At 43.7% G+C, this 25,435-nt stretch overlaps 1 protein-coding gene across 3 annotated transcripts in view; it reads left to right on the top strand.

The window, feature by feature from the left end:
- TASP1 (taspase 1) overlaps positions 1 to 25,435 on the top strand; it is a 209,214-nt gene that overhangs the window by 143,867 nt on the left and 39,912 nt on the right. For all 3 annotated transcript variants that reach the window (XM_033939302.1, XM_033939300.1, XM_033939301.1), the window contains exon 12: positions 19,264 to 19,374. In XM_033939302.1, the coding sequence (XP_033795193.1) occupies positions 19,264 to 19,374 (111 nt within the window). The remainder of the gene's footprint in view (positions 1 to 19,263; positions 19,375 to 25,435) is intronic.

Raw genomic sequence — 25,435 nt, forward strand, 5'->3', positions numbered from 1 at the left:
GGGGCAAGGAAGGAGAGAAAATGCCAGATAATGGAGGGGGGAGGGAGAGATAGAAGAGAAGGAGAGGAGAAAGATGCCAGGGCATGGGAGGAGGGACGGGAAATTAAGAAGACAGATGCCAGACCAGAGACAAAGGAAGGAGAGGAGATGCCAGAGCATGGCAGGGGAGGAAGAGATAGAAGGAAAGGAGAGAAATGCCAGGTCATGGGGTTGAGTAGGAAGGAAAGGAGGCATGAAGAGAGAGAGAAAGAAAGGGCAGGGAGAGAGCAAGAAAAAGTTTAGGGAGGGAATGAGGTTTGGAGGAGAGGAAGCATACAGGCTGAAAGAAGGGAAGAAATATTGGATGCACAGTCAGAAGAAGAAAGTGCAACCAGAGACTCATGAAATCACCAGACAACAAGGTAGGAAAAATGATTTTATGTGTCTGAATTTATATCTGCTGTCTATATTTTGCACTATGGCCCCCCTTTTACTAAACCACAATATCGGATTTTAGCGCAGGGAGCCAATGAGCATCGAGAGCAGCGCTGGGCATTAAGTCGCAAGTAAGCTGTTGACTAACATCAGCAGCCATTCGCAGAACCCTATCTTTTGCAGTATTTCTGCTTAGCGGCATCTCAGAGATGCGCTGCACAATTTTATCCTTGTTTTGGAAATCATGGAAGAGTGAATTACTCCCAGCCAAAATTGCCTTTTTGATAAAATCTCCATCAGAGAGGGGCCTACCATGTTTTGCCATGCACAGTGAAATTTGAAAGCTGGCAACTGTAAGATGATTAGTTTTTGAAAGATAGTTGCTAAAACTAAGAGACTGGGAGTGATATTTCTTTAATTTTCCTACAAGGAACTCTTTTCTTTGAGCTAAACCAAGTTCAGCAACACTGTTATGGTTGGTCTCAAAGTGACGTTTGACACTTGATGTGCGAGACACAACACTTTCATTACACATAATACACAATGCTTTCCCACTGCGTTCAATCACTCCATATGTACTCTGTCCAGGCCTCTTGGAATGGTCTTCCACTATCTGTTTTTGCTTTTTTTGCTGTACTCATTTTCTTTGTTCAAGGTTTCAAGTCTACAAAAAGATAAAATTTGTATAATAAAAAAAATCTAATGAAGTGCTGTATACAAATCCGTCCCCATAAAAAAATATGTGATTGGGGAATTTTACTAATTGTAGACATCCGTTTTGGTCAAAAAATATACTGTCCGGGTGAAAACCGGACTTGTGCAACCTGAGTGGATGGGAAAAGGATTTTTATTTTTCATTATTGGAGCCTTTGTTATTTTATTATGATGTTTACAAAAGCACTGTGAAGGGCCACATATACACTTTACTGTTTTTTGCTATATTGAGTTTTCCATAAGGTACAGCGCAGAGGATTAGTGTGTTGGTTGTTCACAGAGAGCCCAGCCCTCCTCTCAGCTTACTGAACTTCTCTATGCAATCATCATAAGCAGCTTTTTTATTTCCTCAAATTTAGCATGTCCCCCATGGAAGATACAGAGGTTTTTACAGAGGAGCACATTATTAGACACATTAACTTCCCCCCATATCCTCACCTCTCTAGCATGGGAACACTAGGAACTGTTCCTGATTACAGATGTCACATGTGGAGTCGCACTACAGCCTCACTGAGTTCCTGTGACAGACTCAGTGTGGAGCTTCTCTTCCTCCCCCCACTTCCCCCTCACACACTGCCTGGCTCATAGGATACTAAGGGGAAGACAGGCAGGCTAAACATCCACTCACAGGACTGCAGCCAGCACAGGAGGATGGGCTGCGGCCCACCGGGACAATGCACGGTCCTCCCAATGGCCAGTCCGGCCCTGTTGCCAGGTGAGCTGCAAAGCAGACACCGGCACACTCGCCTCCCGCCGCGCTGCATATCTTAATTGCGGACTAGAGAGTTGTGCGGGGACAGAAATCCCACCCGTCCCCGCCAAAGTCCCACCCGTCCCCGTGAGGAATCCCACCCGTCCCCGTGAGGAATCCCTCCGTCCCCACCCGTCCTCGTGAGAAATGTCCTCCGTCCCCGCCCGTCCCCGTGAGGAATCCCCTCCGTCCCCACCCGTCCCTATAAACTTCAGAAATAGTTATTTCATTTAATTATGCTACTGAATTAAAGGCTCTGGTAGAAACCCATTTACAAATAAGCAAAAAGACTTTATTAATTTGGAAATATTAATTGGGAAGAATACACACTTTGTAAACGGGTTTCTACCAGAGCCTCTTTTGTTTATAAATTTTTATCAACACAACTAATATACTACTTTATCCTGAAGCAAAAAAAAAAAGAAAAAAAGAAATAGAATTCTTTTCCTATCTTTGTTGCCTGGTTTCTGCTTTCCTCATGTTCTCATTCAGTTCCTTTCATCCACTGTCTCTCTTCCTTCTGCGTCTTCCATTTGCTCTGTTACTGTGCCTCTCCCTTTCTCCCCCCTTCCAAATTGGTCTGGCACCCATCTTCTTCCATCTGCTCCCCCCATAGTCTGGCATCTCTGTCTTCTTCCCTGCCAGCGTCTTCTCCCCACTCTCTCATCCCCATTTCCTTTCAGCGTCCTTCTCCCCCCCCATCTTCCCCATATCCTGTCAGCATCCTTCTCCCCCCTCTGTCTTCCCCATGGCCTTTCAGCATCCTTCTCCACCCACCCCCCATCTTCCCCATGTCCTTTCAGCATCCTTCTCCACCCCTTTGTCTTTCCCATGTGCTTTCAGCATCCTTCTCCCCCCCCGTCTTCCCCATGTCCTGTCAGCGTCCTTCTCCCCCTTCTGTCTTCCACAAATGCTTTCAATGTCCTTCCCTCCCCACCCCGTCTTCCCCATGGCCTTTCAGCGTCCTTCTTCACCCCTTTGTCTTCCCCATGTGCTTTCAGCGTCCTTCTTCACCCCTTTGTCTTCCCCATGTGCTTTCAGCGTCCTTCTCCCCCCTCGTCTTCCCCATGTCCTGTCAGCGTCCTTCTCCCCCTTCTGTCTTCCACAAATGCTTTCAGTGTCCTTCCCCCCCCCACCCCGTCTTCCCCATGGCCTTTCAGCGTCCTTCTTCACCCCTTTGTCTTCCCCAGTGCTTTCAGCGTCCTTCTCCCCCCTCCTTCTCTCCCGCCCTGGGTGCAGCACAGCCGACCAGGTCCCCTTATGTTTGTGGCGCTTCCGCAACCGACAGACCGACAACAGCCCCGGTCTGACAAACCTCCCTGCCCTTAACTGCGAATCTAAATTTCCTTCTTACAGCTGCTGTAAGAAGGTAATTTAGGTTCGCGGTTAAGGGCAGGGAGGTTTGTCAGACCGGGGCTGTTGTCGGTCTGTCGGGTTAGCGCCACAAACGTAAGGGGACCTGGCCGGCTGTGCTGCACACGGGGCGGGGCGGGGCGGACCGCCCCTCTCCCTTGGAAGCCACTTGAGCCGCGAGGCTACTCCTCCTTACCTACCCTGCCTGCAGTACAGAGCTGAACGGAAGTCTTCCCAACGTCAGCGCAGACGTCGAAGGGAGGGAGGGCTTTGTTTACCGACGTCAGCGCTGACGTCGGGAAGACTTCCGTTCGGCTCTGTGCTGCAAGCAGAGCAGATAGGGAGAAAAGCCGCGCGACTTAGTACATCCAGCCCCGCAGGAACCCCGCGACCCTCGGAGGCGTCCCCACGGGATCCCCGCGTCCCGTGCAGCTCTCTATTGCGGACCTTCCCGCGTGCCAGCTGCAAGGCCTTCGCGTGCCACAGCTGGCACGCGTGCCATAGGTTCGCCATCGCTGGTCTAGGGGATTCTGGAGGTGGTTTGGGGGGCTCATTGTAACCTATAAGGGAGCTGTAGGGCGGAGAAGCCATGGCACCGTTTTTGTGAAGTTCACAGCAGTGCCCTGTAAGGTACCCCACTGTTTAGGTGGCATGTCTGGGTGTGCAGTCCATCACTTTGCAGACCCCTCCCATGTCCAACAGGGCTTGTTCTAGGCGTTTTGGACTTGGACAGACAGTTGGACGGAAATGTGGTATAAAGATGGACGATTTAGTGGCTTGGACGATCAGATCGGCAGGACATATAATTAGACGATTTTTGAAAGTAAAAAAAAGTTGGACGTATCTTTTGAAAATGTGTCTTAAGCTCTTTTTAACCTTGGACGACTTGCGAGATGGACGTAAACGGACTTAGACATCCCTTTTGATTATGCCCCTCTATGTCTTCTACTTTTCTTCAAGAGTGGGCGACGAGATGACAGATGAAGTTTAATGTAGAGAAATGTAGTCTTGCATGTAGGAAACAGAAACCCGAAGTATAGCTATATGATGGGAGGGCTGGTAATGGGTGAAAGTACCCAAGAAAAGGACTTGGGGGTAATAGTGGACAACACAATGAAGCCGTCGGCGCAGTGTGCAGCAGCCTCTAAGAAGGCGAATAGAATGCTGGGTACTATCAAGAAAGATATTACAACCAGAACGAAAGAAGTTATCCTGCTGTTGTATCGGGCGATCGTGAGCCTGCATATGGAGTACTGCATCCAATATTAGTCACCGTACCTTAAGAAGGATATGGCGATACTCGACAGGGTTCAGAAAAGAGCGACACGATTGATAAAAGGTATGGAAAACCTTTCATATGCTGAAAGATTAGAGAAACTGGGGCTCTTTTCCCTGGAGAAGCGGAGACTTAGAGGGGACATGATTGAGACTTACAAGATCATGAAGGACATGGAGGAAGTGAGAGGGACAGATTCTTCAAACGTTCGAAAACTACAAGAACGAGAGGGCATTTGGAAAAATTAAAAGGGGACAGATTCAGAACCAATGTTAGGAAGTTCTTCTTCACCCAAAGGGTGGTGGACATCTGGAATGTGCTATCAGAGGGTGTGATAGGACAGAGTACGGTTTTGGGGTTCAAGAAGGGATTAGATAATTTCCTGAAGGAAAAGGGGGATAGAAGGGTATAGATAGAGGATTACTATACAGGTCCTGGACCTGATGGGCCGCCGTGTGAGCGGACTGCTGGGCGTGATGGACCTCTGGTCTGACACAGCAGAGGCACTGCTTATGTTCTTATTCTGAATATCCAGCAGTGGGGAAGAAACCAGTGGTTCCTGATATAGAAGTTAGAAGAGGAATTTATGATGGGCAAGCCATTCTTCAGAGGTTATGTAAGCCAGCTATTGTCACAATGGACAATCTCTAGAAAGGCATTCAGGGGGCAAGTGTTTCCCTTTCAAAGGTTGTGGATAAGCTTGTTTCATTTACAGTTATGAAGCTATTAAATATTTAAAGCCTGCAACCTCTGTTATATTCTTTGCACTTATTGATAGATAAGCCTGAAAGTTGCATATTCATTTTATATTGGTAGAATGATTGGTAGCTTTTACTGAACTGTCAGAAATGTTGAATCTACTTGGGAGGAAGGTCTCTTATCTGAGAGAAGGTTATTCAATCTGGATGAGCCATATATCAAATCATACTCAGTGTCTGGAAGAAAGGCCATAATGAGCTGAAACTCAGGAGAACAGATCTTTTTTCAGATCTGTTGTCTGCACAAAGATTTTAGAAAGACATGGGGGGATTTAACTGTATATGTAACTGAACACTTATTAGGAGTTCAGTTCATAATCTTTCACTAGATTAAAAGGGAAACATGCCAATGAATAGCTGCTTTTATCAGCATCTGCAATGAGATATGCAGTTGGCTTTTCTAACAAGTTTGAAAACAAAATGGCAGTTGGATTTTAGATGAACCTGTGAAAACAGATCACAGCCTTATGCTATGCTAAAGAAACTCTAGAAAATAAAGAGATTAAGTTCATTTGTTATATGTTTGTTCACCATTTGTACTGCATCCCTGAAAAATGGTGCAAAACAGGATGGATGAATGCAATTGCCAAACTGTGGCAAATGCTGTATTTTTACTGGCATTGTTATGCATATGATCCTGAAGTGTCCAATGATAATACATTTTTGGAAGGAAGTCACAAAACGTCTGTCAGTTATTATGAAGGGAGTTTCCACCTGAAGCCAAGTTATGAATGTTTGGTAGAGTGAACGCCAGTCAGTACAGGAAATACTGATTTATGTCAGGGCTTTTGCCTGATATTTGCCAAACAAAGAATAACAATGAAGTGGAAAGATAGGTTAGTGCCAACATGTGAAGAAGCATGGATATCTGATGTTAGAAAAGTTATGGTACTCAGTTATTTAAGATATGAATTGAGGGGGTGCAGAACAGAAATATAAAATAGCTTATCTTATGTGAAAGAAGTATTTTGATCTCTCTATTATTTATAATATATTATGAAGAGGTTGCATTCCTCTGAGTAAAAAGTTGATTCTGGGATTAGTTTTTCTTTATGTATATTGGATTAAAAGAACTAAGAGGGTCTTTTACTAAAGATTAGCACATATTATCTTCAGCAGGACCCATAGGAATAAAAAGCACTAATCTTTAGCAGAAGAACCCCCTATTGTTTTGAGATGTGAAAGGTCAGTTCCTTTTGTTCATTTTACTTGAACTTTTATGTATAAATAGAATATGAGAGCATTCTAGCATTCCTAAAATTGTATGCCCTTTAGGAAGCTTTTTTCTTCATTTACATCTGTGTTTTAAATGTGCTTTTACACGCCATTAGTTTGAGCTAATAGAATAAAAGCTGGATGAAACATTGGTTCTGTGTGTTTTATATCATCTTCAAAGGCTGTGATAGGCAGGAGCACGTTACAGAGCTTCAAAGAAGGTTTGGATAGGTTCCTAGAGGACAAAGGGATTGAGGGGTACAGATAGGAGTAGAGGTAGGTTATAGGGATAGCAGTAGAGGTAGGTTATAGGAATAGTCAAGGACCACTGCACAGGCAATGGGCCTGATGGGCCGCCGTGGGAGCGGACTGCTGGGCGAGATGGACCTCTGGTCTGCCTCAGCGGAGGCAACTTCTTATGTTCTTAAGAAGTAACAACGGTAAGGGTAATGCATTTGATATACTGCCTTTATGTGGCAAAACTAAAGTGGTTTACACATTATATTCAGGTACTTTTTCTGTCCTTAGTGAGCTCACAATCTGTTTATGTGTAACATAGTAGATGACGGCACATAAAGACCCGAATGGTCCATCTAGTCTGCCCAACCTGATTCAATCTAAAAATTTGTAAGCAGTGGCGTACCCAGGGTATGTGGCACCCAGGGCTCATCATTTTTTGACACAAACCCCCCATGTAAAAAAATATTTTTCATAATAACCATGAAACGGAATAAATGGTCAGAATAGAAACAGGCAGTGAAAATTTTCTTTTATTGAACCACATATATGTAACCATTATTCCAAACATAACATAACATAACATAAATTATGTCTGAATTGTCATGACATCAGAAGTACATATGGAGTAGTTGCAGGTGATGCTTGGGACAGTTCTGATTGTGTTAGTTCGGTTTTATGTGTTTTTTGAATAGAAGGGGGTTTATTTCTTTTTTGAAGGTTTTGTAGTCTGTGGTCGAGGTCAATAGGTTTTAGAGTTGGGGGTCGAGTGTTGCAGCTCGAATGGCTAGGAGGTTGTCAAACAGTTTTTTCTTTTGATGTTTTTGGTTGGAGGGTATGTGAATGGTGCGCGAGTTCTCCTATGTCTAGTTGAGATGGATTGAATTATTTAGCAGAATAAATTAGTTACCCCCCCATTCCACACACATTAATTCTCTTCCATTTTTGTTCCCATTATAAAAAAAACACTGATAAGTTCCCAGAAAAAAAATACATTAAAATAAGAAGTTAAAACAAAGGCCCCTACAGATGAGACATAACATAAGAATAGCCTAACTGGGTCAGACCAATGGTCCATCATGCCCAGTAGCCCATTCTCATGGTAGCTAATCCAGGTCACTAGTACCTGGTCAAAACCTGGTCAAAAACCAAAGAGTAGCAACATTCCATTCTATCGATCCAGGACAAGCAGAAACTTCCCCCATGTCTTAATAACAAACTATGGACTTTTCCTCCAGGAATTTGTCCAAACCTTTCTTAAAACCAGCAACGGTATCTGCTTTTACCATAACTTCTGGCCACTTCATTTTTAAGCTTAAATCTTTCCTTCCAAACAGAGACCTTGCTAGATGTCAAATACAGAAAGAACAAGGTAACTTCACATGGACTTAGCTGTGCAGGAAATGTGAATCTCCTCATACACCCACCATATAGTGCAAAAATGTGCAAAGGTTTGTTTTTTTTCTTTCGATCACTACATAGCCTAATGCCACACAAGCAGCACTGTTACAAACATATTCTGAAGGTCAATGCTAAGATTAATAAAGTTTTCTTCCTTGGACCACAAGGAGATACTGACAAACCACTGGAAGAGATCCCAAAACAACTACCCAGGCACAACACCCAAAGACCCACTCAGTGTGTGAACCAGTTGAGTGGAGTGGACTAACTAGGGGGTGGAAATGGGCCCAGAGTTGCTCAGCAGAATTTCCCAGACCACCTCTTCCTCTCAACACATTGACACGCTGCCACCACCACCACCACTAGGAACACCTCACCGGGTAGGACAGCAATGCTTATAAACTTTATAAAACACATTATTATATTTTCTTATAAAGCGCATATTTTAACTGAACTCTCTAACATCCTCAGCCTAGCCATTCACAAAAATAAAAGGAAGAAAAGTTCCCGTTTCCTGCTGTCTCATGTCCCCGGCCTATACAATATTTTTCTTCTGCTGACCCTTCAAAAGTCTGACCAAATCCTCATTTCACTTGCATTATAAAGTACTGAGGATGCCATCTCTCCCCAATCCCAGATCCTAAAGTCTAACACAGTAGCGCAAACTAGTGCTGCCTGATTCAGGAAAAAAAAAATTTGATTCGATTCAGCCTATTGAATTGGTTTTTCGATTCAATTTTCCTGCTCAATTGGGTGTTTTTTTCAAACATCCTAGTGGGTTTATTTTATACTTTTTTCACCCCCCTTTGGCTTCTCCTAACCACACTGGCGTTGTGGTATAAATAAAATAAAGAAATAAAAATGACTTTTCCTCTCTCTGTTAAATCCTAGCTCACGTTTGCGGTCTAACACCAGCTCTGGCAGGATACATATTTCAAATCTGACATATTGTAATCACAAAACAGAAAATAAAATTAGTTTTTCTACCTTTTGTTGTCTGGTTATTTTTCAAATCTTGTTGGTCTCAGGCTCTGGTTGTCTTCTGATAACTTGCTTGCCAGGGTCTCCTTCTTTCTTCTTGCTAACCATCCATCTGCCATCTCTGTCCTCCCCTTCCGTTTCCCTTCCCTCCCCAGGAGGTCTGGCATCTTTCCTTTTTTTGTCTCCCTCCACAAATCCATCTTTTCTTAACTACCCTTTCATCCAGCATCTCTCCCTCCTTCCCCACCACCCCAGGGTCCACCATCTCTCGCTTTCTATTCCCAGCTACCCTCCTATCCAGTATTTCTATCCCCCCTCCACACCATCCCTTGTGTCCAACTTCTCTCCCTTTCTGTTCCTTCCCTCCCTAAAACCCATGGTCTATTATCTCTCTCCCTCTCCTCTATTTTCAGACCCATTATTTCTTCCCACCCAAAGTCCGGCATATGCACGTCTCTTTGACCCCCCCCCCCTCCGTTTACTTCTACACCAGGGCCCTCCCTCCCCTGAAGGCCTGTCCCCCTTTAAAGGTCTGCATCCCACCCCTGAAGGCCTGTCCCCCCCTTGAAGGCCTGCATCCCCTCCGAAGGCCTGTCCCCCCCTTTGAAGGCCTGTCCCCCCTTTGAAGGCCTGCATGTCTATCCCCCTTGAAAGCCTGTCCTCCCCCTTGAAGGCCTGCCTGCCCGCCCCACCCTGAAGGCCTGATTCCCTGCCCCATCAACAAGGACCGCTCGCCCCCCCACCCCGAAGGACCGCTCATCCCCCTAGCCTCCCCGCACCAACTCCGATAGAGAAGCAGCTCGCAGCAAGATCACGATGCCAGCGATCCCTGCGCTGCTTCGGCACTGCTTCCTCCACCGTGGTCCTGCCCTTCCTCTGACGTCAGAGGAGGGGTAGGACCACGGTGGAGGAAGCAGCGCCGAAGCAGCGCAGGGATTGCTGGCATCGCAATCCCGCTGCAGGCTGCTTCTCCACCGTAAACGGTGCGGGGGGCTGGGGGGGAATCCAGATGCCAGACACCAGGGGGGAGAACTGGACATCGGGGGGGGGAACCAGACGCCAATGGCTTCAAGGCCAGGAACACCCCCTCAGGGCTTGCACCGGGGCGGACTGTCCCCCCCTGCCCCTCCCCTGTTTGTAGGGATTTTTTTTTTTCTTATTCTTAGCTATTTCTGGGCAAGAATTCAAAGCTCTGCCCGATACTGTTCTTAGGTTCCAACTACTGAAGTCTCCGTCAAAGCTCACTCCAGTCCATCTACACCCTCCCAGCCATTGAGGCCCTTCCCACCCCATCCTCCTCCAAACGGCCATATACAGACACAGACCATGCAAGTCTGCCCAGTACAGGCCTTAGTTCTTCAATATTTATTATTATTATCTGATTCTAGATCCTCTGTTTTCATCCCATGCTTTTTTGAACTCCATCACCATTTTCATTTCCACCACCTTTCTCGGGAGCACTTTCTAGGCATCCGCCACCCTCTCCTTAAAGAAGAATTTCCTTACATTGCTCTCTAGTCTACCACCCCTCAACCTCAAATTATGCCCTCTGGTTTTACTATTTTCCTTTCTCTGGAAAAGATTTTGTTCTACGTTAAAACCTTTCAAGTATTTGAACGTCTGAATCATATCTCCCCTGTCCCTCCTTTCCTCTAAAGTATACATATTCAGGGCTTCCAGTCTCCCCTCATACGTCTTTTGGCGCAAACCTCCTATCATTGTCATCACCCTCCTCTGGACCGCTTCAAGCCTTTTTGTGTCCTTCGCCAGATACGGTATCCAAAACTGAACATAGTACTCCTAATGGGGTCTCACCAACGACCTGTACATGGGCATCAACACCTTCGTTCTTCTACTGGTTACGCCTCTCTTTAATACAGCCCAGCATCCTTCTGGCATTAGCCACCACCTTGTTGCACTGTTTTTTCGCCTTTAGATCTTCGTACACGATCACCCCAAGGCCCCTCTTCCCATCCGTGCATATCAGCCTCTCACTTCCCAGCATATATGGCTCCTTCCGATTATTAATCCCCAAATGCATTACTCTGCATTTCTTTGCATTGAATTTTAGTTGCCAGATATTAGATCATTCCTCTAACTTTTGCAGATCCTTTTTCATGTTTTCATGTAGATCCTTTTTCATGTCTGGGTCAATGATGGGTTAAGTGACTTCACCAGGGTCAAAAGGAGTTGAAGTGGGAGTCAAACATCGTTCCCCTTTTTCTCAACCCACTGCACTAACCAAGGGGGGGAGGCAGGGGGCGATCTGCCCCAGGGGCAGCCTATAAGAGGGTGCTTCCTGGTCTGGCGCCTTGGTCCAGGAATTTCTTCCCCTTCTGGCAGCAGCAGCCTTCACAAATCACTGCTCTGCTGGCATTGGGCCTTCCTCTCTGCTGGGTCATGCAGGGAATAGGTGGAACCAGCAGAAAGGAAGACCCAGAGCCGGCAAGAGCAGCAAGTTGTGAAAGCTGCCACTGCCAATGATAAAAGAAAGAGGTACCCATCTCAGGGGAGGGGAAAATGTGCACCCAATTGGGAGGAAAGGAGTGGGTAAGGAAGAAAGGCATCTAAGTGGGGGAGAGGAAGAAGGAAAACCAGGGAAGGGAAAGGAGAGAAAAAGAGAGATGCCAGACCATGGAGAACGGAGGGAGGGGGAAAGAGAGGAGAGGAGATGCCAGAGCATGCAGGGAAAGGGAGAGATATAAGGGAAGGAGAGGAGATGCCAGAGCATGAAGGAAAGGGAGAGATGTAAGGGAAGGAGAGGAGAGATGCTAGGGCATGGGGGAGGAAGGAAGGGAAGGAGACAGATGCCAGACCAGGGGGAAAGGAAGAAGAAGAGATGCCAGAGCATGGAGGGGGAGGGGGCGATGGAAGACAAGGAGAAGAAAGAGATGCCAGGGCATGGGGGTGAAGGAATGGAAGGAGATAGATGTGCCAGAACATGGGGGGGTAGGAAGGAAGGAAAAGAGAAGAGAGATGCCAAAACATGAGGGAGGGGTGAAGCCAAAATGAATCATAAAGGAGAAAAGGGCACAGGATAGACAGTTTATGGAAGGGGCATAGAAAGAGAGAAGATGCCATATGAAAGGAAAAGAGGGCAGACAGTGGTTGGAAGAGGTAGAGAGAGAAAGGGTGAACTGTGGATGCAAGGGGCAGAGAAAGAGGGCAGATGTTATGTGGAAGGCAGAGCGAGGACATATGCTGGATGAAAAGAAGAGAGTGAAGAGAAGATGAGGAAAGCTGAAATCAGAAATGAGAAAATGCAGAACATTTTTGTTGCTTTAGAATAATGTAGTATTATAGATGTATTGATAAACATTTAAAAAGAGAAAATGGAAATAAGGCAGTCTTTTTTTTTGGACTGCTAACCTTTGGAGACCAAAACCCCCTTCCTCAGGTCAGGACAGGCTACCGTAACAGCAGTATCCTGTATTGACCTGAGTAAAGAGGATATGGCCTCTGAAAGCTAATTGAAAAATAGATTAGGTCAATAATATGGTATTTTCTTATTCTTAAAATGCATGTAGATTGTGAAAAATTGCAAGCAGACCTTAGAAAATTGGAAGACTGAACATCCAAATGGCAGATGAAATTTAATGTGGACAAATGCAAAGTGATACACATTGGGAAGGATAACCCAAATCAGTTACCAGATGCTAGGGTCCAACTTGGGGTTAGCGCTCAAAAAAAGGATCTGGGTGTCATCGTAGACCAGAGATGTCAAAGTCCCTCCTAGAGAATGACACGGTGAAAAAATTGGTCCCCGTCACCGCCCCGTCCCCGTCTCACCATCCCCGTCACCGCCCCGTCCCCGTCTCACCAACCCCGTCACCGCCCCGTCCCCGTCTCACCATCCTCTTCACCGCCCCGTCACCGCCACTGCCACCCCATTCACCGCCCCGTCACCGCCACTGCAATCCCATTCACTTTTCTTTATTTACGTATAAAGGAAACATTCTTTAAAACTTTAAAACTTAGTTAAATATTAGTTAATAACTATACAAAAACAAAACACGCAGAGAAAAAATTAATTAATAAAAATTCTCAAAACTGACACATTTTGATCACTAAATTTAAAATAGTTATTTTTCATACAGTTTTTCAATCACTAATCTTCCACCACCCCTGGGGCTAGCAATGCAAAAACAAACACGACATGTACTTTAAATGCTGCCGTGATTAGCATAGTGACCGCGGCTACGGCTGCAAGTCTCCCCTCCCCCCAGCGATCACGGCAGGAGGGCACCCAACCCCTCCTGTAGACCCCCCCAACGGCCCTCCCGACAATCGCAGCAGAAGGGTACCCAACCCCTCCTGCCGGTCCTCCCAATGGCCTCCCCTAAGATCGCCGGCAGGAGGGTACCCAACCCCTCCTGCTGGACCCCCCCCCCCAACGAACCCTCCCACCCCGGAACCCCCTTAGTCTTACTTTTCAAGTTGGACCGGACAGCTCCTCGCTCGTCTGGCCAGCAGGCCTGCCTCCGTCCAAATGAGGCGGGCCCGCCCCCCCCCTCCCCTCCCCTGCCTCCCAATGGCCTCCCCTAAGATCGCCGGCAGGAGGGTACCCAACCCCTCCTGCTGGACCCCCCCCCCCAACGAACCCTCCCACCCCGGAACCCCCTTAGTCTTACTTTTCAAGTTGGACCGGACAGCTCCTCGCTCGTCTGGCCAGCAGGCCTGCCTCCGTCCAAATGAGGCGGGCCCGCCCCTACCCTGCCCAACCCACAGGATCCTAGGGCCTGATTGGTCTAGGCACCTAAAGCCACTCCCGCTATAGGAGGGGCCTTAGGTGCTTGGGCCAATCAGGCCCTAGGATCCTGTGGGTTAGGCAGGGGAGGGGAGGGGCGGGCCCGCCTCATTTGGACGGAGGCAGGCCAACGCAGCTTAGCGGGAACACTGGGTACAAGTGAATCGATTTTTTTTTTTTTCACTCAAAGATTAGGGGACACTCAATGAAGTTACACAGAAATACTTTTAAAACCAATAGGAGAAAATATTTTTTCACTCGGAGAATACTCTGGAACGCATTGCCAGAGGTTGTGGTAAGAGTGGATAGTGTAGCTGGTTTTAAGAAAGGTTTGGACAATTTCCTGGAAGAAAAGTCCATAGTCTGTTATTGAGAAAGACATGAGAGAAGTCGCTGCTTGCCCTGGGTTTTGGCCAGGTACTAGTGACCTAGATTGGCCAACGCAAGAAAGGGCTACTAGGCTTGATGGACCATTGGTTTGACCCAGTAAGGCTATTCTTATGTTCTTTTTTTTCCCCCAAGACATTTTATTAAAGAAATATAAAGCATAAGTACAATAAATGCTCAACATATTTGAACCTAAGCATATAAAGAGCAGAGAGAAAAAAACCCCCAGCAAAAAATATTACAAAATATGGAAGCACAGTGCATATGGAATAAATGAAATTATATATCATTTCCATAAAGAAAGGACTAACCTTTGTCTACATATTTATTTATTTATTTGAAACAATGTATAACTCGCATATCCACAAGTCTAGGCGAGGAACAAAAATACATACTCAATAAAAATAAACTCAAAACAACATTACAAACAGAATATAAAGGCAAATCACAAGCAATACCAAAGTTTACAGCAAAGAGCATACTCAATAAAAACAAGCACACATCTACATAACACACAGCATAAAATTCAAGCATTCTCATACCTTGCCCCAAAGAAGTGCTTACACAGTAAAATATTTCTTTATTTATCATTTTCATATTAAAACAATTACATATAAACTTGTACAGAAAGCTTTAAACATGAGATAATACATAGAAAATTAATTATATAAAGAAACAATAAATGCTTAAATTTATCTCTAGTCCCCAATTAACGGGATCCAAGATCTAACTTAACGGAATCAAGGAAAATGAATAAAGAATACAAAGGCTGACTTGGCTGAGATCAAGTTGAAATAGTCACCTCATTACAATCTCTAATATTGGACAGTAAAATATTTCTATTTAGTTTGTGATTACTTATTCCATATTGGGTGCAGGTGTGTATCTGTGCTCTGTGTATGAAAAGAATATGATTTTTCTGTTAGCATTGACTGCAGACTCCATCTGTATCAGTTTGGCTTGTTTAGTTTTACAATGGGCGTATTGATATTCTAGTGCTCACTGCAGTGTTTTAGATGCTACCTTTTCCTAGGTGCACCCTTGTGTGACTCGTGGGTTATTACTAAAAAGAGATTTTTGGATAGAGAAGGGGGGTGTTAAAAATGATCGCCCTGGGTGTCAAATATACTAGATACGCCACTGAAACTAACTATTAGGCTGTTTCTCTACTCTTGAGTGTTGCTAGCTAGTCTGTCTATACTGATAAGATGACATGATAACCAAGTATAGCTTGAAACAAACTACTTGATGTTGAACATAAGAATTGCCGCTGCTGGGTCAGACCAGTGGTCCATTGTGCCCAACAGTCCGCTCACGCGGCGGTCCTTAGGTCAAAGACCAGTGCCCTAACTGAGACTAGCCTTACCTGCATACGTTCTGGTTCAGCAGGAACTTGTCTAACTTTGTTTTGAATCCCTGGAGGGTGTTGTCCCCTATAACAGCCTCCGGAAGAGCGTTCCAGTTTTCCACCACTCTCTGGGTGAAGAAGAACTTCCTTATGTTTGTACAGAATCTGTCCCCTTTTAACTTTAGAGAATGCCCTCTCGTTCTCCCTACCTTGGAGAGGGTGAACAACCTGTCTTTATCTACTAAGTCTATTCCCTTTCATTATCTTGAATGTTTCGATCATGTTCCCTCTCCTCTTTTCAAGGGAAAAGAGGCCCAGTTTCTCTAATCTCTCTGTCAGAAAATATATAAATGAGGATGTTCTTCAAACTCTTATTCAGATGAACTTCTTTTAGTGCATCTTTTACCCTCCTCATTCAAGCTTTAACCCACAGATCCTCAGCGGCAAGCAGGATGAATGCTTAAGTACCTGAATAAATTCATGTAAACTGTTCTGAGCTTCCCTGGAAGAACGGTATAGAAAATTGAATAAATAAATAAAATAAATGAAGGAAGAGTGTGGTGCAGTGGTTAAGCTTTAGCCTCGGTACCCTGAGATTGTGGGTTCAAAACCACGCTGCTCCGTGTGACCCTGGGCAAGACACTCAATCCCCCCATTGTCCCAGGTAAATTTGAAAAATTGTAAGCCCACTGGACAGATACGGAAAAATGCTTGAGTACCTGAATAAATTCATGTAAACCGTTCTGAGCCCCTGTGAGAGAACAGTATAAAATGAATGAATAAATAAATAATATTGAAGTTTCTCCCCTAATGATCTTTCAGCTGAATGTTAAACAGATGGAGGTAATAGTCAGGAAAATTGAATCTTAGTCGTTACATTTACTGCTCTGTGCTCTGGCATTGCTAGCCAAATTCAGAAATCTTTGGACCTGCTTAGCTCAGCTTTTTTTTTTTCCACAGACACAGATTGAGATACAAGATGCAGGAAATCAAGCTCTTTGTTTTGTTGTACTGAACCCTGAATAGTCTCCATAATGTGCAATTAGTCAGAGTTCCTTAAATCATGATTACCTCATCATTCCCACATTTACACGATATTATATCCCAGGATTAAATGATGGAAACCTCTCCCATTATCCTAAACTATTAGCTTTTGTGGATGAACCAGATAGTTAATTTTATTATTTTTCTATTTCTTCCAAAATCTTTTAAATGTGCTTACCTTGTATTCCATCTTGAATAAAAATTAAAATAACTTGTACTGATTGGGCAAGTAGAATGTTAAGTTGCTAGCAGGAGTGCATGATAATATGACATCCGAAAGAAAGCTTTACTTCTGATGTGTATTTACTGGTAAGAATTTAGTGAAATGGTTTTGTCACATCTTTGTTTATTCAGCTACTTGATACACCACCCTTCATACAGAAAACAGCAAAGCATTCCACAAAAGAAAAAACTAACACAGTAAACAGTATAGAATAAAAGTATTGTAACATTTTAAATATTATCGGGTAACTGCATGGACCCTAGGAGAGACTTGACAAACAGAAGGAATGGATGAATAACAATATAGAATAACCTGGTATTAGGTTAATAAAATTGAAAACATGGGGTGGGATGACATATGCATGTGGTTAAGTCACCATGTATCATGCAGTCAGCCACAGCATCCCTCAGCCCAACCTTCAAAAGCTGCTTCGAAGAAGAAAGTTTTGAGATCTGAGCTAAATTTCTTATAGAAGATCTTGAGGCAAAGATAAGCTGGTAAGGAATTCCAGAGTGAAGCAGCAGCAACAACAACAAAAAAGGCAGACCATTTGTTGAATCCAGACGAGCATGGGAGACAGGGGTGAATCAACAAGAGGTTGCCATGTTGAGATCAAAGACCTAACAGGATAAGAAGATAAGATAAATAATGTGGAATACCAGGATAAAAGGCCTTATGTAACAAGGTTAGGATTTTAAATCTTACTGTATAAGCTACCAGAAGCCAGTGATACTTGACAGGCAGGGGTGTTACCCAGGGCTTAATTTATAGATAAGTGGGACTGTGGAGCCAAGAGAGGCTTGGGTGGGCCAGGAGCAACAAGAGAAGAAGGGTTGGATTAGGAGTAGTGATTTTTTTGGTGCTCTGCTCCAGGCTCACCACCTATCTTCCTCTTCTCTGTAGGCTACTTGGAAAGGAGAGGATAGAGCATAATTCCCTTGCTGCATTGGATTCTGAAAATAAGTTGTGGAATTGCGTTCCAGGCCATTTCCCCCCCACCCCCCAAATTAAACACTGGTGTTACCTGATCAAATTTGCAAGCATTATAGAATAACTTGACTGAGATATCCTGAATAGTTTGAAGACATCTCAGTTCTGAAATTATTAATTCTGGTTATCTCTAACCTGGATTACTATAACAGAGTAAGAAGTAGTGTGTGTGCGTGAGAATCCAAAAAATAGAACAGATGCACCTGAGGGTGTAGAAAGATGGCCTATGACTGCTGAAATTTAAGGTCTCTTCTACAGATGCTGGTTGCAAAGAATTCCTAAATTGTTAATGGAATCTGCGAGAGACTGGCAAACTCAGGAACAGCGGACTTAGATTAGCAATTAAAGACCCACTTTTGATCAACATAGCAGTAGCTTTGTTTAGTGGGATTTAATTTTAGATAATGATCTGAAGGCCATTAAACCATGGCATCAAGGTAGGATTTGAGGACCTCAAGGTTGGGGGCAGCTGGATTGGTATATGCAAGCAACTGGATGTCCTTTACATAATAGTATCTGCTTATACTGTGCTCTTTATGTGAGGTTAAAAGCGCTCAGGAACAAGTTAAAAAGTAGCAGGGCCAGTATGGAGCCCTGCAGAACATGATCAAACACTAAAGGACAGGAGGCAAATAGAAAGAAATCCTGGGATAAATGGAAAAAAATGATTTTGAGAAAATGAAGAAAGCCAAGATGAAACGTGGCCATTAGTGCAAATATCTCACCAAGAGGATAGGAGGAGGGTAAGACTCTGTGAAACTTCATTTCGCAGCATTTAGCAAGATTTAAAGTGGATTTAAAGTTCCATGATAACATATGTTAGATTTTTTAAACTATATATGTGTCCTTCTAGGATCGGAGCATCAATGATATCTGTGGCTGGCGTAAAACTATAAAATGCATTGCCTGGTATTCTAAGTTTGTGCCAGAATGACAAGTTATTAAATTCATGTTAGAATGATTTTTGTTATTCAGTGAACGTGTCCAGTTTTCTTTCTTTTGTCAACAGCATCAAACTGTAAATGGTGAGAAAAATGTCTATCTGCACTTTTATGCCACTTTTTAAATGTTTTTCTTTTTCGAAAATGAGACCCAAAGTAACATAGATTTCTATGGTATTTTGTATGTCTAATTGCTTTGAAATTGAGCCCTTTAAGCCTTCTAGATCTCATCTATTTACTGTATTTGCTGCAGGATAATATGCATTCTTACCAGAATTAAATAAATAGAAAAGCTGTTGGTATTTTCTTTTGCATTCATAGCCAGTACCTGAGAAGTATTGTAATGTATCGTATTATCTTTGTTAAACAGTGAAGCTGACCTGAATAAATCATTATAATTTATATATACAATTTTTTACTTGCTGCTTTATCTTTCCTTAAAAATAAACAGAATCTATTTTAAATCAATGACATTTTCTCCAGGTTCTCCTTTTCTAGCCAGTGAAGATGGTGTGCTTGGAGGGGTGATAGTTCTTCGATCTTGTCAGTGTTCCACAAAACCTGACATGGAGCAAGATAAGCAAGCTCTCCTAGGTAAAACTGCCATACGTTTTCATTTATTTTTGTTACTATGATGTGCCTTTATGTACATGCATGTTACGGAACTATAGACAAATAATCATGTGAATGAAATAAGTCACACCATTTTTTTAGCATTATATATTTCTAGTTCAGCTTAGTGTTTTGTTTTGCTTTTTTGTTTTTTGTTGGGAAGGGTATACTGAGCATCCCACTATTTCGCACAACAGAATGGTTTACAATACCAACTAATCTAAAAAAGGGAAAAGAAATATAATGATCAAAGAGCAAAACATCAAAAGGAAGAAATCTCACCAGCAAGATTGGGCCCAGCTGTACCAAAGCCACTACACAGTCCCATGTGCCGAAGTGAACAAGTGGGTTTTCAACATGATCTTAAAGTTATCACAGTTTAAATCAATATTCGGTGCTGGAATGGAGGGAGCAGTCTGGTGGTTAGACCACTGGGCTTGACATCCAGAGGATCCCAGTTCAAATTCCACTGCTGCTTCTTGTGATCTTGGGCAAATTACTCAACCCTCCACTACCTCAGGTACAAAATTAGATTGTGAATTCTCCAGGAATAGGAAAACGCCTAGTGAAAAGGGCGAACAGAATGCTAGGAATGATTAAGAAGGAGATCATGAACAGATCGGAGAAGGCCATGGTTCGCCCCCCCACCTGGAATACTGTGTCCAAAACTGGTTGCCGTACATGAAGAAAGACAACAGTATTACTCTAAAGGGTCTAGAAAAGAGCGACTAAAATGGTTAAGGGGCTGGAGGAGTTGCCGTATAGTGAGAGATTAGAGAAATTTAGCCCTTGAAAAGAGGAGACTGAGAGAGGACATGATCGAAACATTCAAGATAATGAAGGGAAAAGACTTAGGGCTCCTGTTACGAAGCCGCGGTAGCGGCTTTAATGCGCGTGACTTTTAATCATGCGCTAACCCCCACGCTAGCCACAAAACTACCGCCTGCTCAAGAGGAGGCGGTAGCGGCTAGCACAGCCGGTGGTTTAGCATGTGCTATTACGCGCGTTAAACCGCTACTGCGCTTTCGTAAAAGGAGCCCTTAGTAATAATAATAATAATAACTTCTTTTATACCGCCATAATCAAAAGTTCTAGGCGGTTTATGCTAAAAAGAGCTGGACAATCAGTGAAATACAATAATACAGTAAAAAATACAAATAGTTGTAAAATAGAATTTTAATAATAAAACTCACTAAGTAATAAACTTATTGAACAAAGTGGTCCTAATTAATTTCCAAAAACTGCAATAGGATAACATAGCTTGCTGAATACATTTACCTAACCAAGATTGTTACCTACCAGCTTGATATGCTAGGGTCCTATCTAAGAAGGTCTTATATCTACACCCATTAATTTTTGGTTAAGCAAATAAGTAGAAGTTTCTAGTTTCTCTTGATGGTCTATGCAACACAAAATGAGGAAAAAGGTAAGCTGGAAACAATCCCGATATCAGCTTAAAGCAGATACAGGAAAATTTGAATAATACTCTTGCCTCCAAAGACAGCCAATGAAGTAAACGATAATATGGACTAATATGATTGTTCTTTTTTAAACCAAAAATCAATCGAACAGCTGTATTCTGAATTATCTTTAATTTCCTTAGAATTTTTTTAGGTGCTCCTAAATAGATGATGTTACAATAGTCTAAAATAAATAAAACTTATGCCTGCACCAATAGTCTGAACGATAAAGGATCAAAATAATTTTTTATGGTTCTTAATTTCCACAATGTAAAAAAGCATTTTTGTACCACTAAGTTCATGTGTTCTGCTAGTATTAAATGTCGGTCTAGTGTGACTCCCAGAATCTTGATAGATTTAATAATCTGGTAGTCATGACCATTAAGATGAAGCAATGAGTTTGTTAGTTTGTCGTTGGGACTAGCCAAGAAAAGTTTGGTCTTTTCCATATTGAGTTTCAGTTTGAAATTAATAAAGACAGGTTGTTCACCCTTTCTAAGGTAGAGAGAACAAGAGGGCACTCTCTAAAGTTAAAAGGGGATAGATTCCGTACAAACGTAAGGAAGTTCTTCTTCACCCAGAAAGTGGTAGAAAACTGGAACGCTCTTCCGGAGGCTGTTATAGGGGAAAACACCCTACAGGGAATCAAGACAAAGTTAGACAAGTTCCTGCTGAACCAGAACATATGCAGGTGAGGCTAGTCTCAGGGCACTGGTCTTTGACCTAAGGGCCACCGCATGAGCGGACTCCTGGGCATGATGGACCACTGGTCTGACCCAGCAGCGGCAATTCTTATGTTCTTATTAGCTACTAGTAAAAAAGGTACGAGTTCAACTTGGGCAGAAGAAGATTCAAGCAGTGAGGGCCTAGATATAAAAAACCAAAATGAAAGAGTTGAAGGCAAGGCCAATTGATTCATACACTGTGACTGTATTGAGCATGAAAAGGAAGTTGGAATATGCATATGGGATTACTTTAAAGGCATACCTAAACAAAATGATATGTATTAGCAGAAGAATCTTGTATTGAATGTGTAACTCACTGGCAGCCATTTTTAGATATTTCAGTTGCTTCACATCAACTTATCTGTAGTTTTGGTATTTGGTCCCTTTGCTATTCTTAAAAATATTACTCATAAAAGTAATGACTTATACTCTAAATGGTTCAGAAAGCAACTTGAAATCAATTACCATATTTTTCGCTTCATTAGACGCACTTTTTTCCCCCCAAAAGTGGGCGGAAATTAGGGTGCGTCATATGGAGCGAATACCCAAAGCACCCCTCCCCCCCGGTTACCTATTTTTAATGCGGCCGCCCTCCCTCGCTGGATGTGGTGCCCTCATCTGGTTGGCAGGTGACAGGGAGGCCCTGGCCCTCTTCCTCCTCCCTGCCGGCCCCTCGCGCGTATCTTTTTTTTTTTTTTAACTTCTATTTGCGGCCAAGGCTGGCTGGCTGCATGGTTCCTGCCGCTTCCTCCCAGAACTGCCGGCTGACGCGGTTGCCTCCCTTTCTCTCATGGCATAGTGTCGCACCAGGCTACCTGCCTGGTCCCGCACCGCTTCCTGCGAGAACTGAGCACAAACTGTGTAAAATAGAGTGATTTTCAAATCAAAAATAGAGATGTTTTTCTGGTTTGAAAATGGCAAGGTCTGGCACTGGATTGTTGGACATTTATATCAAACTGTATTTTATGGTGTCATACATTGAGCCAGTTATAGAACTCAATAAGAGTTTCATAAGTACCTGTCCAGGCCTAAAAATATCATCAATTGAATTCTATAACTGGCTCAATGCATGACACCATAAAATACAGTTTGATATAAATGCTCATCCTAATATGATATCTTTTTTAGATGTCTCCCTTAATAGACAGGGCCAAGAATTAGTGACCACTGTTTTCCACAAGAGTACTGATAGAAATACATTTTTGGATTTCTCAAGTAACCATCCTTTGCCACTTAAACAAAGTTTACCTACTTCCCAGTTCCTGCGTTTTAGGCGCATTTGTTCTACTTCTGGGGAATTTTGAAGACAAAGAAAAGGTCTCTCTCAGCGCCTACGTGATCGAGGTTACCCTCAACAGGTCCTTAGGAAAGCTTATAAACGGGCTAAACATGTTGATCGGGACCTATTATTAATGCCCAGAGAACATTCCTCAGATTTGCAAGCTGTCACATGTATACTTGAATTTTCACCAGCGATAAAACGAGTAGTTCGGTCATTACGTCATCATTGGGACATTTTAAGCAGTGATCTCGCTTTTATTGACTGTCATCTCTAAATGGCCTATTCGAGACAAAAAAATTTTAAGGAGTTGTTGAGTCCCTCTGATTGTTTTGCCCGTAGACAACACCATCAGTCTTCAGGTAGTCACTTTAACTGCCACACTTGTCAAGTATGCGCCATTACTATGGAACTATCTGAAAGTTTTATACACCTGATTACGGGCAGGATATTCCCCATTCGGTTTGACACCACCTGTTTAACAGACTTTGTGGTATCTAATAAAATAAAACGCTAGCCGCGCATGCGCACTCCATCTGCGTGTTCTGTTTTCCGTGCACTGTAGGGCATCGCAGGTAGAAGTGCGCATACGCGCGAAGCTCTCTCTCTCCTCCCCCGAGGCGGATGTCAGCCGCGGCGGCTGTCGGCAGCTGCAGGCCGCGGCGGCTGAGCCCGGACAGCATTTAAAAATAAAACAGGCAAGTTTTTAAAGTTCTGAAAAGCCGTCGGCCGTGAAGTATGCAGGCGGCATACTTCACGGCCGATGGCTTTTCAAACCCCCACCACCACCGCCGCTGTACCTTTTTAAAACCCTCCACCCCCCCCCCCCCAGCTTTGTGGTTAAGGCCTGGCTTCTTTGGGTAGCAGCAGTGTTTAAAATTCGCTACTGTTGCCAGCTTCAGGCCTTCCTCTCTGGCAGGTCCTGCCTACTTCATGTTTTCATGAAGACAGGACCCGTCAAAGAGGAAGACCTGAAGCCGGCAACAGCAATTAATTATAAATCTATCCTCTGCATCCCTATCCATTCAATGTTTTCCCTCTGTATCTCTTTCCCTAGCCTACCACATGTTCAGTATCTCTTCTCTGTGTCTCTATCTTACTCTGTCCAGCATTCCCCTCTGTGCCACTATTCTTCCCTTTGTGTCCAGTATTGCCTCTCTGTGTCCCTATTTCTATGCTTCCTCCATACCCAGCATCTCTTTGCTGTTTTCCTGAACCTTCCCAAGTTCACTTTCTCTTCTATCTCTTCCTTTCCTCATGCAACCACCACACCTGAACCCCTCCCCCTACCCCCTCCATAGTCTAGCATCTCTTTTCTTTCCTTCTCTCCTTTCATGATCCAGGGTCTCTCTCTCTCTCCCCTTGGTCTAGGATTTCTCTCTTCTTCCCTTCTTACTTCAAGGAATCTCTCTGTCCCCCCTCCTTGGTCCAAGGTATATGTATCTCTCCCTCCTTGGTCTAGCATCTGTCTGTTTTTCCCTCCCTCCTTCCTTGGTCCAGGATGTCTCTCTCTCCCCCCCCCCTTTGCTTCCATGGTCCAGGGTGTCTCTTTATTTTCCCCCTTACCTTCTTAGTCAAAGGGAAGTGGGGTGAGAGGGAAATGCTGCAGCACAGGGAAATGGAGGGGCAGAAAAAGGAACGGAGGCATACTGCTGGGCAGGGGGAGCAGGAAAAAGGAGTTGATGGACAGGGGAAGAGGTGCTGATGGACAGGGGGAGCAGGAAGGAGGTGATGATGGACAGGGGGGAGGTAAAACAAAGGGAGAAGGGCTGCTGCTGGATAAGGTGAGCAGTGATGGGGTGGTGGAGGACACAGGGGAGGTAAAAGGAAGGGAGAATGGACAGGGGGAGCAGGCAAGGGGTGGTGGTGGACAGCCAAGGGAAAAAAAAAAGAAAGAAAGAAAGACAGAAATACAGAAAGCGGCTAAGGAGAGAGAAAAAAAATAAAGACAGACACATACACATATATTCTAGCACCCGTTAATGTAACGGGCTATAAGACTAGTATTTAATAATAAGTCCTTGTCCGAAGATATATGTGGGCCAGACTGCAAGGTCTCTTAAAGTAAGGATTACTGAACACAAAAGCTGCCTGAATACTACCAAAGTGCAAGCTCCTATTGTTTCCCATTGCCTGGAATACAATCATACCTTCCAAGACCTGAGATGCTGTGCAGTGGATCATATTCCTGTGAGTCATTTGAATAGACAACAATTACTCTTGCGGAGAGAATTATTTTGGATTTCTACTTTGGAGACTGAAGAACCTGAGGGGTTAAACTCCAGAACAGAATGGCATCATCTGTTGTAATTCGAAATTACTGCTTTGAATTCTGTGATTAAATCTTGAGATTACATCATGTTCAGCTGCATCCAATCACAGTTGAAACTGCAGTGTAGAAGTTAAATAGGCGGGGCATTTTCCACTTTCTGTGTTTGAGGAGCCGCCATGTTTTAACCCGGAGCTCCAGTGTAAGTACATCAGGGCTTGCTTCTGTCAGAGGAGGAGGAAAAGATTTTCCATTGAAGCTAAGTAATTTAAGTATTCTTATTATGTTTTTTAGGATTAACCACCTTTAT

Source organism: Geotrypetes seraphini, chromosome 3, assembly GCF_902459505.1.
Source record: "Geotrypetes seraphini chromosome 3, aGeoSer1.1, whole genome shotgun sequence".
NCBI classification, from domain to species: Eukaryota; Metazoa; Chordata; class Amphibia; order Gymnophiona; family Dermophiidae; genus Geotrypetes; species Geotrypetes seraphini.